A 19,554-nucleotide genomic window follows, 5' to 3' on the forward strand; every position below is an offset into this window, starting at 1 on the left:
TGGAAGAAAACAATATAAAATGGAAGAAAACAATACAAATCTTAACCGCAGTTGAAGCACAGTTCCTCCAATGGAGTATTTGGCCTCACCAACCTATTAAAAGTACCTAACCATCTCAAAATAATAGGTCGAAGGAAAACAGCAAAAATTAAGTGTTTTGTTTTTCAAAATCTATCCAATTTTACAGAATATCAAGGAAATTGCAGACAATGGATAAAGCTTTTTGTTTAAAAACATATTAAGCAGAACCCTCTGCATTCAGGTCAAAGTGAACTGCTACGTCTGGCCTAAAAAGTGGAAATTACATTCAGGGACTAACTTTAATGAAATGCCATTCATGTTTTGGGTTTTTTCTTTATTTAATATGAAAAAAATACTTTAAAACAAATTTGAACTAAAGTACTTCTGCTCAAAGAAGTTAAAACATCAGGTTGACCCGTAATTACTTCTAGTTCAGTCATTGAACTGAAAAGACCAATTATGTTTATGTCCCAGTCATGCAATGAGATGAAAAGCTAAGGGATGTAAAAAGAGTAAGAAGGAATAATAGGAATTTTTAATATGAGAAAAGGTTAATAGATAATAAAAGCACCTCATTATTCTCTTTCAAAATGTTGTGGTGCAATTCTTAAACTGGAAAAGAAGTGTAAAGTAGTGAAACATGAACATTTACAGACAGCACAAAATTTTGCTTAGTTCCCTGCCTTGATCACCAAGGCACTGCACAGCCAGCCAAGCAAGGTATTAAATAGACAGTACAGTGACTAGAAAAAGTTCAGTGTTAGTAAAAACAAAGAAACACACACCAGAGAAAAACCACAGAAGCATCTAAGTATTCATGAATTACGGACAGCTCCAAATTAACAGGAAAAGGATCTTAGTATCATTAGAGAGGATTTTTTTTTTAAAAAAGTATAATGTGTTGCTGCTGCAGCAAACATACAAAATGTGGGATCTTTAAGGGATGTAAATGAGCATTAATTTTGAAAATAGTCCCAAATATCCGTGACTGGTGCTTCAAGAGTCCACACTGGTCACTTCATTTACAAGATGTCGCTGCAGAGTAATAGAAGAACAGCAAGAATAGGTAAGAGTATACAAAAATGTTTACAAAGATTTTTTACCTTGGAAAATAGTCAAAGCAAAAGGAAGTGATAAAAAATATAAAATAAAGAACAGATGGTTTATAAGTTTCTGCTGCCTTTGCCTCATAGTACTAGGTGAGAACACTTACTTAAAGCCCAGCACATGAAATGTTCCCCAAGGAAGTATTTTTCCACAGAATAAATAATTAGACTCTGTGGTCTATATCATCACTAAAACCAAGAAATCAGCAAAAAATTATGGTATTAGACATTTTTGCAAGCATACCCAGAATCCTAGTAATCAGTGTTATTGGCTGGAATATAGTGTCTCATTTCCAGCCAATTTCTAATTACTAAGAATTGCAGCAGGCTTTCCAGGACAGCAGATCTGCCTACTGCAGCTTCCTCCCTCTCAAGATGACCACTTTCAGAAGTTATAAATTCAAGAAAAAGTACTTGATTCAGCACCTGATTCAGGAAGCTGACAGCACTGGTCTACATTTTAGGTGCCCTGGATGACAAAGCTCCTATCGTAGCTAACGGAGAGTTAGTTAATAATCAGCGGAGTCTATACTGAATTGAGCAATTACAGGAATTCACTTTAAAGAGCTATTAATCTTATCCTAGATACCTAAAGTTAGGGTTCTATAAACCCATCATTGAGCTTCACCCTTAAGTCAGAGCAAGCTGAATCCCCATCCTGAATATCAGCTACTATACCTGGAGGACACCTTCCAGAACAATGAAATAATTTCCTATGTTACCCTCAGATGTAACTAGATACCAGAATTCATCTACCCAGGATTTTCACTTTTCTGAATACACATACAGTAAGAAATTGAGTGTCTGTGGCTTTGTGCAATTTTTAAATGCACCAGAAGTTGGCCTAACTCAAATCAAATGTCTAAAGCCAGCTATACAAAGTAAAGCCTCAAAGCCAGCATTTCTACCCTGAAATTATTGTTTCCCAGCACATTTACCACAAAAAATCTTAACTGAATTAAATGTTAACATCAGTTTGGGTGGATTAAATATAGTACTGCCACATGAAGCCTGTTTACTTGATGTGCATTTTACATGAGACTAGGACAGATTTATAATAACCCAGGGCATTTTATACATCCATGTGGCTCAACAACTGAAAGGCAGCATGGTTAACATCTATAGACTTCTTTCCTTGTCAATATGCATTAGTTCTTCATCATCAAAAGCAAGGCAGAGGTAGAAACCTAAGCCAAAAGCTAGCCTGTCAAAACCTCCTTTTAAATCACAATTCATAATCACCTTTGTTGCCTTAAGAAACTTCATTAATTGAATACACCTGTTCAAGAACCATTTTAGTGTTTTAAAATCCCACTCCTTATACTTATTGGAACAAACATGCCACCAATGTTCCACATGCCCCTGTTTGCACACTGGAGTACATTATTCAGCCTTATTCAGTCTCAAGTCTTGTTTTGAGAACAATAAAGAGATTTTTCTAAATGCACTTGAGTTATCAACAAGCCATCTTCCATCCCTGCAAACCAAAACACATAAGGAATTACAGCTCTCAGCAGAATTGGTCACTCCCCCATCTGCTTGCATACAATAAGGATGGGAGACTGATTCATCCCAAAAGTCTCCCCGGAGAGGTAGCACAGTGTGCAACTACACTCCTCTGGTTGTGCTGAGACACCATAAACCACCCTCTGAGGCAGAAGAAAAGTATTGTAAAAAAAATATTCATCAGACTATCCAACACCATTACAAGGGCTCAGCGTCCACCCATGCCACTGAACTGCAGGCATGGGGTGAACAAAAGCCCCCGTGGGCTGCTGATGTAGCTGATGGAGACGGTGGTATGTGTATTTGATGGGCTGCATTGGCTTCTTGAACCTATTCTCACTCTTCCCACAGACTTCAGAGACTGCTACCTAACAATCAAGTAGGAAGAATCTGGCCTTGAGGGTCTCATATAAACACACTGAAGTCAAGGGACACCTTTTCCCTCTATTTCAGGGGTCCTCAAACTACGGCCTGCGGCCTGGATACAGCCCCCCAGGGTCCTCAATCCGGCCCCCCGTATTTACAGACCCTCCCCGCCCCCGCCGGGGGTTGGGGGGGGAAACCAAGCAGCCGCAGATGACTGCCTGCCACTGCATCCGCGCGCCGGCCCCCTGGTTAAAAAGTTTGAGGACCCCTGGTCTATTTAATACCCTCTAGATGAGAATGCTCAGAACTATAAAACACCTATAATATATTACAAAGCACCCTAGTGCAAGCTTGTGCACTAGGACTATTTGCTACAAATGAGTTGGTTGTTCATTGAAAAGTAGTATTGTCAGCAATAAAGAAAAAACTGAAACAGATGAGCTGGTTTAAGTTTAGCAGCTTCTCATTTTAATTAGCAGATATTTATTCTCAACTTTCCCCTTAAACTCAATTTGTTTGTACTAAGAAAGGAAAAGTAATTTGGGTGAGCAAACAGTGATATTTAGTTACGTAAAATATTCTGCAAGCATGTGTATCACAAATAAACTCAACCTTAAATCTGTGTGTTATGACTAATTTTAGGACTTGAGTTTTATCCAAAAAAAAAAAAAAAAGCAGCATGGAAAATCTTGAAACACACACCTCTGTCTTCAAACAGACAAACTATTGGGCAAAAGAAGGCAAAACCACTAGCTTCTACAAGCTGGAGGCGAGAAATTGAGGGGAAGCGAGTTGGGAGATTGAGGAAAGGAGGGGTGGTATTTAAGTCAAATGACAAAAGGATTTGTAAAAAAAAAAAAATTAATACAACTTTTTTAAAGAAGTAGTTTCCTGAAAAAATGGTTGTTTGGTGTATATTCCATCTACCTAACTTTGTGTTAAAAATAACGTCTATTGGGACAAAGAAACAAGAGAAGTACATTAACTAGAAAAAGATGAAGTTGATTTGATTTTTGCTTTTTTAACAAAGAGAATGCTAACAGAGCACTTAGAACATTAAAAAAGTAATTTTAAGAAAGGATGGATTATCTTTTTTAGGATGGAAGGGGGAAAAAAAAGGCAAAAAGAAGTATTTCTTTTTATTTATAAGGAGTACTGCTGGAAAGCTAACCACCCACCCCAGCCCCATTCCGTGACTCCAAACCAGTGCAGGCAAAGCCAGAGACGTCTTACTTCACTGAGCTGTGTTGCTGAGAGACTGGGTTAGGCAAACACAAAGAAAGAAGCCGGAAGATTAAGTGAGATGATGACTGTTACCGTATTTCACAGTCAAATCAGATGACATTTCAATCCGGGAGAGCTATAAATCCAAATAATTTTTCAAAATTAATTTGAAGGCTCCTTAGAGAAAACACAGTTTGCCCTAAATTACCCAGGACATGAAAATAAATAGTGTCTCCAAAGCTGTTAAAGCTGCAGCCCTGAGACTCCTTTTTTCACTACCATCTTCCCTAGAAGTCTTGACACTAAATAGAAAACATGCCTTTGGTGAAGAATGTGATAGAGTGCACCTAAAGGATTATAAAGGGTATCAAAACACCAAACACTGTAAGGGGCAAAAAAAACCCCAAAACAACAACAAAAACAAAACAGAACAAAAAGAAAAAAAAAACCCACAAAAAAGAACCCAAAATAAAACATGCCACTTCACTTCCCCACACAAAATTACACCAAGGTCATCGAATCACGGAGTATCTCAACTTGGAAGGGACCCATTAAGGATCATTGAGTCCAACTCCCTGCTCCTCGCAAGACGACCTAAAACTAAACCATATGACCAAGAGCATCACACAGATACTTCTTGAGCTCTGACAGGCTTGGTGCTGTGACCACTTCCCTGGGGAGCCTGTTCCAGTGACCAACCAGCCTCTCAGTGAAGAACTTTTTCCTGACTTCTAGCTTGAACTTCCCCTGGTGCAGCTTCATTCTATTCCCTTGTGTCTTATCGCTGGTCACCAGACAGAGGAGATCAGCGCCTCCCCCCCTCTGCTGTCCCCCTTGAGGAAGCTGTACACTGCAATGGGGGCACCCCTCAGCCTTCTCTTCTCCAGGCTGAACAAACCAAGTGACCTCAGCTGCTGCTCCTAAATCTCATCCTCGACCTTTCACGATCTTGGTCGCCCTCCTGTGGACACACTCGAGTAGTTCGATGTCTTCGCACTGAGGCACCCAAAACTGCACACAGAACTCAAGGTGGACACCAGTGTGGTGCAGAGCTGGACAATCGCCTCCCTCCACCGGCAAGCGACGCTGTGCTTCATGCACCCCAGGGCACAGCTGACTCTTCTGGCTGCCAGGGCACACTGCTGACTCGTACTTAACTTGCCACCAACCCAAACACCCAGATCTCTTCCCACGGGATTGCTCTCCAGCCTCTTGTGCCCCAGTTTGTATGTACAACCAGGATTACCCTGTCCCAGATAATCCCAGGACCAGACACCAGCACTGGCTCCTGTTAAATTTCATACGGTTGGTGATTGCCCAGCTCTCTGGTCTGTCCAGATCTCTAGATGAATGTCTTATTTCATGATTCAGTGATCAGCAGTAACATTATACCCAAATTTTCTTTCTATTTTCTTTTCCCCATAATGAAGGCTACAGTGAAGGAAATCTGGGTCTTTAGGGGATGCTGAGCCTTATATACTGTCTTGAATAAGTGACACTCATGACTGCTGGGATCCTCAACTTATCATCTTTGTATGCCTCATTATTCCTTCAGCTATCCTGATGCCAGCATGACAGCTTTACTTCTGGCCAGGAGCAAGGCAGAAGCAGAGCTCCTAAGAAACAGGAAGAACCTTTCCAAAAGGCAAGATGGTACCTCACACAGCCACTCCCTCACCTGAGACGTTCCATCACAGTAGTCTTTTTAATTGCATTCCTAATCAGTAAAGAAACTTGGATTGACATAACACGTTGGACTGTCCTGGCCAACACAAACATGTCTTTGAAGCACTCTGACTACTTCGCTAGCCATCTAGGAGGTACTATACAGCAAGGAAGATCTGATGAAGTTTTCAGGAGGCATGTGTTGGACGGCCTTGGAGAAAAACAAACAACGCTGGTAACATAGACCACCTGTGAAATTAAAAACCTCAAGCAAAGGGAAAATCAACATTTTAATAGAGAATAACAGGATCAGCAGGTCAAGAAAAATGATGCTGTTGCAGTCAGCACTCCGGAGAACTCAAGACCTTTGGAAGGACAACTTTACCCACAATCTTCCTCATAGCTAGTTCTTCTTCAAAAAATTTACTTTTCCAGAGTTAAGAATCAGCAGAGGAACTGTGTCAGACGTTATCACTTAGTTCCAACAAAGCAGGTGAGCAATAAATGGCAAGATCTGTGTGTAAAACACACTTGGGAACTTACAGAGAAAGGGATTTATGAACACTCTTTGTTTCTTATACCAGTACCAGAATCAAGGTATGACTGTGAAGACAGCTTTTCTGTGTGACTTGGAAACATACAGGGATATGATCAGCAACGAACAAAATTAAATACACTTCAATATGACAGGAAAACAAAAATGTTATTATAAGAAACAAAACCCAGATGTTATGAAATATTATTGTAAGAAATTAAAACAATAACACTATTACAATCAATTCAGCATGTCACCTCAAAATACAGGACAAAACCAAACTGTACTAATAAGTACTAACAAATTACTAATACTGAATCATGCTATATTTTTAATGTCTTGTATCATTCATCTTTTGAAGCAACTGTTAGCTAACATTCTAATTTCTGCTATAAAAAAAAAGTCACAGAAACAAAATTATCAATAACTGATGTTATATAGTTCTGATACATTATATCATTTCCAAGTAAAGGACGATTTATTTCCGAATAGAGCAATTCAGAGGATTGTTGATTTTCTTAGTAACAGTCTAATCTAATAATGGTTCCATACCGTGAAGCTGTTGTTGACATTTTTTGTGCTCGATTCAGCTACGCTGGCATCTGACAGGTCAACTTCATCAAATATTAGAGACTGTGAATGGAAAAGAACATAAAAGTATTCAATATAATGAGGCCACTTTCAGGTACACTTACAGTCTGTGCTTTCATTGCCTTGTGTCCATTCCAATTGGAAAATAAAAACAGAAAAACACAGTGGTGAAAAAATAGAAAACACTGACGATGTGATAAAACTTCCTACTTGAAGCCCAAACACGGTCTTATTTGCTAAGTGGTACATGACAGCACAAAAATGTGGCTCCAAGAGTCTGCATTGCTTTAAAATCTCTTTTAAAGTTGGTTGTGTTTTTTTAAAATAGATGCAGCTTTGGGGTGTCTACTATGTAGCATAAATGTTTTACCAGAAGAAAGAGATTCAAACTTAGTAGAATATAAATTAATTAATCAGTTTCAGGATGGACCTCTAAATTCATAAAGAGGAATCTATTATATGGTATCCATATGAGAAAATGGAGCACAAAGGCCTGAAGAGATCCCTTCCACTCCTTTGTATGATGTTTAGTAAGAGAAATATATGTCCTCTTTAAACACCCCAACCTCTGGCAAAGGATTAATTAGGTTCTGTTAAACTCATGATGAGTTCTGAAGCACAGAAGGGAAGACCAACAAAAATGCCTCCCCCTTTTTTTCCTTTTTTTAGCCATACCATATTCTTCCTCTCCCATGCCATGGCAAGAAGAATCGTTGTTGGGGGTACTTCAACATGCCTAGATTCAACATTAGAGAGTATCTGTACAATTGCCTACCCATTGCACCACCTTTTCTCATCATTATTGCACAGATGACATTGCTATTCTCAGAGCTATTATCTGCCATGTTTATTAAGTCCTTACATCAGCTGCTCATGGTAGCAGCGTGAAGTGTGACAACAGAGGTACTTCAGCACTGGGCTCCCTGAAGAGATGATGTTTTCTTTGATTCATCACAGCCACACAACTGTGCACCATGCAATTACAGTCATATAAGTCCTAGAAAGAGAAGTCTCCATGCCTTAGGAATAATTTTATTGAGAAGACCAGGCTATAGAAGATGATGGACATCTGAAGCACCTCACCTATAGCTCCCATGAGTCACTATAACCCTGCAAGGGTAAAGAAAAGTCATGCCCACGGTTGTGGAAAAACACAATCTGAGCCAGCCCCACAAGCCAAAATGCTCTCGGTCCCAGTCCTGAGGGGGAGGGAGGAAATGTCTTTCGGAAAGACAACAAGTATTCCCCCTCTGCCCATCCCCAATTTTTCCACCAAAAATTTCAATTGATGGGAAACAGCTTTTTCCCTTATAGATCAGTTTTGCCCAAAAATCTTCCTATCTTAATTTCACATAACCATTTCCACCTCTAACGGCAATATTGGCACCAGAGTAGAAGAGTTTTAATGGAACTCAGTTTGAGGGATAACTCCTGAGCATTATCCAATTTCTACTTTTTAGTTTTTTAAATGTTAGATTTGATTGCCTGAGGGCCTCCCCCCCCCCAAACAAAAAACAACCACAATGCCTTAAGATGAAGATTTTATTTGTCTCCATAGTCAAAAAGGTTAAAATAACTGGGATAAACTTCACTGAAAAAAAAACCAAACCAGAACTCACCAGTCTTCCTTACTTAATAACACACCACATCTTATATACAGCAGCTTTTTAATATTGTTGTTATTATTGCACTTATACATCTAAACAAATTTGAAGTTATAAGCATATGGCATCGGACACTAATAGCATAGAATTACCTTTGAATCCTTAGCATAGTAAAGGGTACGACCTCGAAGTTTGAAATAACGCTTTTTCCACCTCTGAAAGGAACTGGTTTGCTTCAGTAGTAATCCTTCTTTTATACTTGTCTGAAAAATATTAAAATGCAGAAGACACATTAAATACATATCTAAATAGTTGGGCATATAGATGAAAGATATGCTTTTTTAAATTTATGTTACACCTTATATAACTGTGACTTTAAATTTGTATCTATTCACATTAAATTGAGATTAATTCTCTGGACAACCAGACTTTGCATTGCTACTTTTTCAACAATGTTGGCAAAATGCTAATTTTACATGTAAACAAAAAAGGCAGTCAAGAGGCATGTAATTATTGTGAAGATAAACACAAAAATAATTCAATTGTCTGGACAGCTACAAACCCACAAATATTAAACTGAGCAACAACTGATGGTGGCACAATTCAGTAGATAGATGCTAAAAAATGTCTACACAAGGTCATTTCCAGTTCCAAATGTGATTATGTTGAGGAGAAAAACAATTTCCACATCAGCACTAATTCAACAGGGTACTTAAACATGTGTCTGATTCAAGCACATGAATTATGTCTTTAAAACAGAGGGAGTGATCCAGTTTGATGCAAGTCATGCATGACTTCAAGTGCATTGCTGAGCCCAAGCCTTCAGCATGAAATCAGCTTACCATTAGGAACGATTATAGTATGGAAAGTGCGAGAATAGTAGCAGCTAGAAATATTTTTACCAGGCAAAAGTTTTTTGTCAAGAAACCAGTTTGCTGATCCAAAGCCTTTCACTGCAGACTGAACCCTGCCTACATAAAGCCCATTTTTTGAAATGAGTAAGACACAAATTAGTATATTTTAAACATGCATGCTGGTTTTGCCAGTGTGTGGGATTTGTCCAACCGATTACAGAAATTATCCACTTAATCAGATGAAATGACACAGCACACTGATTGCATGAGTCTCAAAATTCATTTTCCTCTGTGTTGAAGTACACAAAGGGTATGAGAAAAAGCAAGTACATTTGGATATTCTGTTCCAAAATGGTCTCTAGTATTTCCAATTTGTCATGTAATAAGGTGATGCAAGTCTTGTAATACAAATTTTAGACAATGTGATTTGAACATAATTTGAAGTTATTCTAGACCTTTTAGACACTTAACCAAGACCTGATGTAAAGTTCATAAACATCTTCTATTATCAGATGCCAAACTCTCCTTAACTTTAACACAAGTAATAAGAATACAAAGCAGGAAGCACCTTAATGTTCCTACCGTCTCCCTGAAATGAAAAACATACTGTTATGTACGTACACTGACCCCATCATTTAGATAATCCTAACATCACAAACTAAGAATATGATCTCATGACCACAAAGCAACTGAATTAATGCTCTCAAAAAAAGCAACCCTCTCAGATGAAAGATCACAGCTGGAAGCTTGCATTTATCTTACTTCACATGCCAACGACCTGGACCAACGCATTTGTCAGCCCTCCTGCTCTAGATAAGGGGTAGCAATCCCCAGCTAAAGGGCTCTGCTCACCACACATTGTTTTAAGATTGCTTACAGTTTTCTGACCAGACCCTAAGATAAGCTAGTTTTACACAATATAAATAGTTTTGTTAGCAAATAGAAGCATTTATTCAAAGCTGCTTGTTGTAGCTGTGCAGCACTTTTGTTTCTTATCACACTGAGATTTCAGAAGCTCATCAAATGGGATGGGAGTGGATGACTTGTGCATTTATCAAGGCTTGGAAGATGTTAAGACCAGAGAAATTTATTTTCAAGGAAACAATACTTCATGTACCTGGCATGCACTGACTTGCTGGAAAAATTTCCAAAATGGAAGGAAATCCATGTTCCCTAAAACGTACTATGTATATGATGTATACTAGGAGACAGAGAACATATATTACACTGAATATTTTCAGGAATTTTAAAATCTGTTCAAAGAACATAAATCTCCTTACACTTCCAGCTGTTACTCACGAAAGAGTTAATTAACTCTTTCATGTCATTGTTGTGCCTACATAAGTAATTTCCCCCTATTTCTACTTACTCCTTAAAACATCCCTAAAATCAAACCTATAACTTGAAAATTAAATCTATTTTGCAAATGCAATTGAGTCATTTAAAATTAACTCCCTAAAGCTGGCAGTAAATTACCATGCAGGCTTTACAGAATGTATTTTTGTATCAAGATGTTAAAAAAATACTAGACCAGTAAACATTTACCCAAGAAATATAAGTAACTTCATGCAGTATACATCTGAGGTTTACCTTTTACCACCAGTAGACGTAAGGGGCTGAGGTCTGACCACCTTAAACAGACAATTCCACGGCTGCAGGCATCACATTTGAGCATAATGCTTTGGGCCCATATTCTTACTTAACTTCATTTAGCCTTTAAACTGTAAAAATTTTTCCAGCTGCTGAGTTATTAGGTAATCTACTAATGCTGCTTACTTGAATCTACACACAAGTCAGCACTTACAGTAATTAGTGATTGGAAGGGACCTCTCAGGTTGTTGAAGTCGGGTCCACATTATTGACTACAACTAGGTCATGAGAAGTTTTTCAAAAGCATTGATCAGGCTATAGCTGCACCTTAAGAAAGCGATCAGCATCTTTCCCTCTCCCAACAGCAATTAAGACAGTGCTCCAAGATCTCACTGTTCTGAGAAACCTTCTAATTAATCTCAGCTGGACATTAAATCTGAAGCATAAGCAATAATCACTGCCAGTTATATTAACTCCTTTCCGACTTTAATTTAGGAGAAACAAGAAGTGCACATCCCACACTGCTTTCCACTTTTACAGAATCACCTCTCCACCTACTTGCCAAAACCTCTGACTTCCCCATACAGCATCTTGTATCATGCAGTAATACAACTTCTCTCCAGAAGTATGGGACTATAATAAGAATAGAATAGAATACAATCTCTATTACAGGATCACTAATAATCTTTACTACTTTTGCCATTAACAGCTAGAAAAATTATATTACAATCACAATATCACCGTGCTCAAGAGTGGTATGTTTTCCTGAAGAAATCTAATTATAAAAATCATAGCCACATTTCAAACAATTAAGAAAGTGTACATATGTGTTCAATTATCCAAGAATGTTGAATGCAATTCTACATCATAATTTAAATGACAAAAATAAATGGGATTTGTATTCTGATCACTAAAAAATTACAGGCATCTTCTTTTATATCAGCAGGTTCTTAAATATTCAGTATATAACACTTGAAAGTTCAAAACTAACAGTTTTAATGTCAAAGACAACCAATCACATTGCCTTACTTCTAATTCACTCAGGTTTTAAAGTCCCACATTTACACAAGTCAATTTTTTTACTTCTGCTGCTGCTAGAAAGACCCAAAGAAAGGAGAAAATATTCTGAATTTAGAAAAGAAAACAGTAAACTGGCTATGGATGCATTATTGGCAACTGCAAACTAAAACACTGAATGATCAAAGCTAAAAATCTCCTCTCTACTCCTTCTCAAGTATGTAAGTGGACGTGCTGCTCAAAACGTGTCAGGAGAGTGAAGAAAAGATCAGGAAATTTCTGAGAGTGATGGGAATGAAAATGAGAACAGTTAAGGCCATAAAACAGGGCAGATCAAATGTATACAGGAAATTAAGATGGTGCATAAGAATTTTAAGATCACCTTGCAACAGATGCTCATGCTGAGACTAAAATGCTCCTTACATACTCTGAAAGATGAAAGACACCTCGGGAGCTACTCAAGGGACAGGAACCACAACTAGGACTTCACAGTCACTCTCCCTTCTGGATCCCCAAGGAATCAGGTTTATTGAAATTCATTGACCCTATGAAGGATCACGCAATAAATCCTCAGATTTGCAGAAGATACTAAGCTCTTTTGAGCAGTCAAATTCCATGCCAATGGTGAAGAACTCAAAAGATGTTATAAAAATGAGCAAGAGGGCAAAGAGGCAGAATGAGCTTCAGCCCAGCTCAATGTAAGAAGCTGTTTCAGGGGGAAAATGTAAACCTCATCAACATCCTCACACCAATTCTGAGTAGAGGAGAGATCTAGGAGTCACACTTCACAGCTCTCCGTGCTCAACTGCAGCCAGAAAAGCCATAAAACTTTGGCTGTCACAAACAAAAGTAACAAAAGTAATGTAATTGTGTTGCTATATAAAATACTGTGTATCAGGCAGCTCTGGTCTCTCGAGCTCAAGAAAGAGGGTTACAAGAAAGTACCGAGAAGGGGAACTGAAATGATTGAGAGGACGGAGCAGCTGCCTTACAAAGAAGCAGCTGCCTTACAAAGAGACACTAAAGAAAGCTGGAACTCTTCAGCTTGAAGAGCAGAAGACCAAGGGGGTAGTATGATCAAAGTTTATTAAACCATTAAAGCAGAATATGGTGAATGTGGAACTATTGCTCACCAAATATTATAACAAGGAGGAATGTGATGAAACCATATTGCGATCAGCTTAATAATGAAAAGCAGCACATCTTTACAAAGCTGACAGGGATTTTATGAAGCTTGCCATCACAAGAGATGGCAGAGGCAGACAACATCAGCAAGTACAAAAAAATGATTAGACAAATTCAAGAACACCACCTCTGTATGTGGTCCCTTTAATCCACCATGGGGAAGTACCAGGGGAATGGACAGCAGCCAAACTCACGTGCTGCTCCTGAACGGCCTTTCATATTCCACTGTTGAAGATGGATTATTATCTGACTCAGCAAAAAATGTCACAGGTTGGATTTTTTCTGCTATGTTGACAGTATCTCTTTTGCTTTGAAGTCTGATGATTGTGTTTGTAAGTGGACCTAGGCCCTCATTTACCAGAATAATTAATATTTGCATTGTTGACAAGCCAGGCCATTAAGGGAAGGGGAAAAAAAAAAAAAAAGATATCATAGTATTTGATACTGTTTAATACCATTCTGTGACACTTCCTATTCATATGACTTCACAGAGTTGAGTACTGAAATAAAACCAGCCCTCTTCTTTTTAGTATTGTGGAGAGTTTGGTACCTTTTCACCATCTGCATAGGTATGGCTTTAGGCAGAGTCTTCATTATGTTACAAGGTAAAGCCTCACAGATCATATTAACTCAAGAGCCCCTTAAAATATTCCATGTGTTTAGTAGATCAAAAATTACCTTTATTATTAAAAAATGTGACAATCAAACTCTTGATTTCGATTAAAATTATGACCTAGGAATTCCAAGCTTGTGATTTTCTTGACAATCTCTGTACAGCAGCTTCCATTACTGTCACTTATACTGACAGATTTTTCATTAGTTATGTCAAAATAAAAATAGGCTTTTATCTACAAAGAATAAAAACTTCATCAGCTGCTCAATGCAGGGTTACATTTTTGTTGAAGATTCTTGATCGTAGGGAGGGAGCCTGACATCTGAAAATTAAAACCAAAGCAACAACTGTTATACTGATGAATTTATACAGCTAAAAATGGTTAAAATAAAATTGCAGATCACTTTGATCATGTCGACTATATAACATCACTTTACTATCAGAAAATCTTAATAAAAAGAAGTACTGTTAAGAACTGATCATTCAGTGGAACATGTGAAGCTGTATCATGAGGTACCTAAAGCATCATGCTTGCCTCAGCTGAGATGTCCCAGATTGCTGCTGATAACGCATCCTCCAGGTTACATTAGTAACAGAGAAATCACAAAAAGCGGTAAGTTGTATATGCTCGGTCTGTCATTGCTGATGACAGTTATCCCTGTCCCACTGAAGAAAGTCTAGCTAGCTGTGAGTAAACAGCTTTCCAAAATCTCAAAATGAAAGCCAGCCACACTGCCCACTGCCCATTCCCCACCACAATACTAACCTGTGACTAAGCAGCATCATTCTGTGCAATACTAAAACAGTATGCTCTGCCAAAGTTATTCTTATATTCCACATTTTTGGGGTCATTTACATGGATGGACTCTTGCCTATAATACTATAATAACAACTGTAATACAAATAAATGCAGTTATGCTGCTTATGTAGTACACTTTTTCCTCAACCTTCCTCTCCTTTCATGTTCCCTTCGAGCCTATGCTAATGAAACAGATTTTGCATTTACTGTTGTTAAAACAAACAAACAAAAAAACACAAAACAAACAAACAAAAAAAAAACCAAAACCCAAAAAAAGCTTTCAGCTTCCTCTACTTGGAATATATGGTAGCATAGTAAAGCAAAGTAAACACAAAATTGCAGAGAAACTGCCAGAATAAAAATACCTTGGTAGCAAGGTGAAGTTCAATCAGCAGATTAATTTAAAAGCAGAGGTTATAGCACATATCAAAAATGAATAGGATATTGCCACTATTAGGATGAAATATTACACTGGTAAAAAAAACAACCAAAAAAACCCCACAAAAAACCAAAAAAACCCCCACAAACCTATTTAGATATAAACTCAACACTAGACTGAGAATCAGAGAAGAAACTATCTGCACTTCAAGTATTTAAACTAACTTCCACTTGTGTACAACGTGTTGATTTCACTCTGTCTTCTCATTAATCAGTGCATGTAACAGCTGTAATAGACTGAAAGAGGATAAAACACTTCATAGTTGTGCCAGGGGAGGTTTTAATTGGGTAGTAGGAAAAATTTCTTCACAGAAAGGATGGTGAAGCATCGGAACAGGCTGCCCAGGGAGGTGTGGAATGACCATCCCTGGAGGTGTTTAAAAAATGCATAGATACGGTGCTTAGGGAAATGGTTCAGTGGTAGACTTGGCAGTCCTTAATGGTTGGACTTGATGATCTTAAAGGTTTTTCCAACCTAAAAGATTCTATAGTTCTATAGGACTGTGACTTAGTGCCGAAGATTTAAGGGTCCTGGTGTTAGCAGAGAGCTCAGCCATCTTAGTCTTAGAGTAGTATTTTACACAGCTTCAGTAGCCTGTGTAAAATACTCCTATTAAATAGTTCCTATTAAATTACACCTGCTCTGAGCAAAGAGATTTAAAACAAGTAAGCCTAAGTGGTTTTGAGACAGAAGAATATAAGTTGTATGTACCTCAGGAAGAAAAAAAAATGGAAAAAATAAAACCATAATAAACAAAGCACTCTGCTGGCAAGATTTTTTTCTTTACCAGAGTTGCTTAGGTCTTGGTCTCAACTAAGTAGGAGAAGCACTCAACACACTTGCCAGTCTGTAAAGTATATGAAGTGTAGGTCCAAAATAAACCACTTTGCCACCTCACACAGCAAAATGTAAAAGAAAACCCTGTTATGTTCCCACAAACTCTTCCCCTAGTTCTATCCAGTGTTAACATGCAAATAACAGTTGATAAATTACTTGAGGAAATTACAAAAGCATCATATAACAAAAATATATTAAACACCACTACAAAATTTTAAGCCATTCTTTCTTGAAAACAAATAATAAGTTAAGCTTGTCATAACAAACCTTCTGTGTTTTGCTTCCTGCAGTTCTAATTTTTGCCCCTCCAAGAACATTTAAACAAACTCTAGTGATGCTGTCAGACTTCTAGGAGCTACACTGGGTAGGAAGGAGCCTACGCAGAGCCCCTTAAGAGCTCACAACAATGCAGGGAAAGCTGAGGAGCAGCTCATTTCCTTCTTGCAGGCTTTTTCCACACCTTTATCTGACTTTAACCCATCATGTTAGGAAAGAGAAAAGAGCCTTTAGCAACAGAATTCACGCAAGGCCAGGAAGAGTTGTGGAATAGAACAGAGTAGTTCAGTTGGAAGGGACCTACAAACACCATCTAGTCCAGAAGATGCATATCATAAACATACAATTTCAGGAAATCTCAGTATCACACAAATGTGTTTGAAGAATAAGTCCTTAGAATCTTTATATTTATTCACTTCTTTGAAAACATGCAAAATGTAAAACTACCATCCCATCCATTCACTGAACTTTTTCTAAATTACCAGTCATTGTTAGAAAATGATCAGTCAGTGCAGTTGATACCTTACTCAATACTTAAGTCTATAGAGACAAATAAGACACCAATTTCACAGATGTTGTAGCCCTATGACCTGCAGGTCCTAATATGTTTAGAATTACAGAGAAGTTTATTAACGGAATACTCAAGTATTCCTGAATTTTTATAGTGTTTCCAATTGGTACTGATACAGAGATTACATGCTTTAATCTTATTCAGTTGCTACACACAATTGCAAGTTTATTTTGCCCCCAATTTTGTTTTACTGGATGGTACTAAAATGCTGGATACACATTAATCATGTTTTGAATTGCATTTTCTAGTATTTTTCCACTAACACCCTTAGCTTAACACGCTACTTCCAGAATAGTTAAATCAATAGAACCTTTAAGTCTGTAATAACTCACAAGCAAGGATCTCTCACTTACCTATACAACTTCTCAGGCATGGGCAGCCAAATAACAACATATTTCTTACTATTGAGAAATTAATCTTTAAGTGAGAAGGCTGGGAATCTAATCTGAGTGAAGACAGTAAAATAATACTAGTGAAACATCCAACAAGAAAAAAAAAAAAAAGGCAGTGTACAGCAACAAGCACTTAGAAGAGCTAATGTGTTACAGATAGTGAAAAATCCTTTTGATTATCAACAAAATTATTTAGAGAAAGCAGACATACAGGATAGAGATGCCACAGGTTGGAAATCTATCCGCAGTTTGACCACAGACTTCATGTGTGACTTAGGGCAAATCAATTACTGTGTGTTCTTTGGTCTCCACAATGCAAAACCCACCTTTTTTATTCTCCACAAGAGTCTGGTTGTGATTTCTTACCATTTTATTGAGCACCTCACTAGAAGTGGCATTTCATTTTAATCAGGTTTGTTCATTAATGACTTTTTGAATGATGGGGACTCCAGAAGTAATAAAAGTGGAATTAAAATATTCATAATCTCAATCCTTTATGATCAGAATGATAGAAAAAAATGTCGAAAAGCACAGAACTGTAAACAAAGCTGCAGGATAAAAAGCTACATTTTGAGACAAGGAATAACACAGAACTTTATTAATAATCGTGCTCCACAGCCAATACTCATACTGTAGGTTCAGGTTATACGTATTCACAGTTAAGCAGCCTATCACAGAACAGTTGAAGTTGGGAGGGAGCTTTGGAGATCCGTCTAGTCCCGGCCCCCTCACAAAGTAGTCATGTAGAACAGTTCACCCAAGACTACATCCAACTGAGTTTTGTGCATCTCCAAGGATGAAGAGCACAGAGTCTGGCTCTGTTTTCGTCACACTCCCCAGATATTTGCACATACTCATAACATCAACCTGAGCCTTGTCGCAGCTCTCTCAGCCTCTTCTCATATCAAAGATGTTCCACTCTCTTAATCATCTTCATGGCCCTTCACTGGACTCTTGCCAGTACGTCCACATTTCTCTTCTACTGAGCAGCCACGAACTGGATGGCCACTGCACTCCAGGTGGCCTCACCAGTGCTGAGTAAAGGGTCACCTCCCTCAGCCTGCTGAAAAAACTCCTTCTAATGCAGCCTGCCATGCTGTTGGTCTTCACTGCCCCATGGTCCTTCTCTGCCAAACTGCTTTCCAACCAGTCAGCCCCCAGCCCGTACCAGTGCACAGGGTTCTTCCTCCCCAGGTGAAGAACTCAGCAATTACCTTTGCTGAACTTCATGAGGTTTCTGTTAGCCCATTTCTCCAGCCTGTCCCTCTAGGCAGCATCCGGTGTATCAGCCACCCCTCCTCATTTTGTATTGCCTGCACACTTTCTGCGCATATATGCTGTATTATCATCCTGGCCATTAATGAAGATGTTACACACCACTGTCCCCAGTAACAACTCCTGGGGTACACCAGTAGCGACTGGCCTCTAACTGGACTTTGTGTCACTGATCGTAATACTTAAAGCCTGGCAGCTCAGCCCATTTTCAGTCCATCTCATTATCCATTTATCCAGCTTGTACTTCACCAGTTTGTCTATGACAGCGTTATGGGAGACAGTGTCTAAAGTCTTGCTAAAGCAAAGGTAACATCCACTGCTCTCTCCTCTTCCACTGAGCTAGTCACTTTGCTGCAGAACACTATCAGGACGATGGCTTCCTCTTCATAAAACCATGGTGACTCCTCCCTATCACCATCTTTTCTTTCATGTGTTTGGAAATGGTTTCCAGGATTATTTGCTTCATCACTTTCCAAGGGCTTGAGGTGAGGCTGACTGGTCTGTACTTGGCCAGATCCTCCTTCTTGCCCTTCTTGAACGTGAGTGCCATTTACTTTCTTCCAGTCCTCAGGAATCTCCCCCAGTCGCTATGACCTTTGAAAGGTAATGGAGAATGGTCTTGCAATGCCATCAAGCAGTTTCCTCAGCACTTGGGGGTGTAGCCCATCAGGTCCGGTGGACTTGCAGTTTAAGTGTTTCCACACTGGATCCTCCTCCACCTAAGGTAAGTCTTCATTGCTTCTGACTTTCCCACTTGTCTCAGGGACCTGGAATTGCAGAAGGCTAGTCTTACCAATAAAGACCAAGGTGAAGGAGACATTAAGTATCATGGCCTTCTCCATATCTTTTATCATTAGGTCCCCTGCCTCACTCAGCAGCAGGCACAAGTTTGCCCTACTCTTCCTTTTTCTGCAGAGGTGACTGTAGCAGATGTTCTTGTTGGCCGTCACATCCCTTGCTAGATTCAAACTCCAGGTGGGCTTTGGCTTTCCTAAGCCCATCCCTGCTTGACTGTTTCTCTAAATTCCTTCTGAGTCACCATTTGCCATTTCCACCTTTTGTACTCTGTCTTTTTACGTCAAGAGCTT

The 19,554-nt window shown here is 38.7% G+C and overlaps 1 protein-coding gene across 4 annotated transcripts in view; it reads right to left on the bottom strand.

The window, feature by feature from the left end:
- DGKH (diacylglycerol kinase eta) overlaps window positions 1–19,554 on the bottom strand; it is a 174,152-nt gene that overhangs the window by 75,735 nt on the left and 78,863 nt on the right. For 3 of the 4 annotated variants that reach the window (XR_008730926.1, XM_055702295.1, XM_055702296.1), the window contains 2 exons: window positions 8,771–8,881; window positions 6,976–7,056 (listed from right to left, as the gene is read on the bottom strand). Coding sequence is in view for 2 of the 4 variants with exons in the window: in XM_055702295.1 (XP_055558270.1) it covers window positions 6,976–7,056; window positions 8,771–8,881 (192 nt within the window). In the remaining 2 variants the exon portion in view is untranslated. Of the gene's footprint in view, window positions 1–6,975; window positions 7,057–8,770; window positions 8,882–19,554 lie in introns of those variants that run through there. The other variant, XM_027815828.2, reaches the window with a different exon arrangement.

Source organism: Falco cherrug, chromosome 2 (genome assembly GCF_023634085.1).
Source record: "Falco cherrug isolate bFalChe1 chromosome 2, bFalChe1.pri, whole genome shotgun sequence".
Lineage (NCBI taxonomy): Eukaryota > Metazoa > Chordata > Aves > Falconiformes > Falconidae > Falco > Falco cherrug.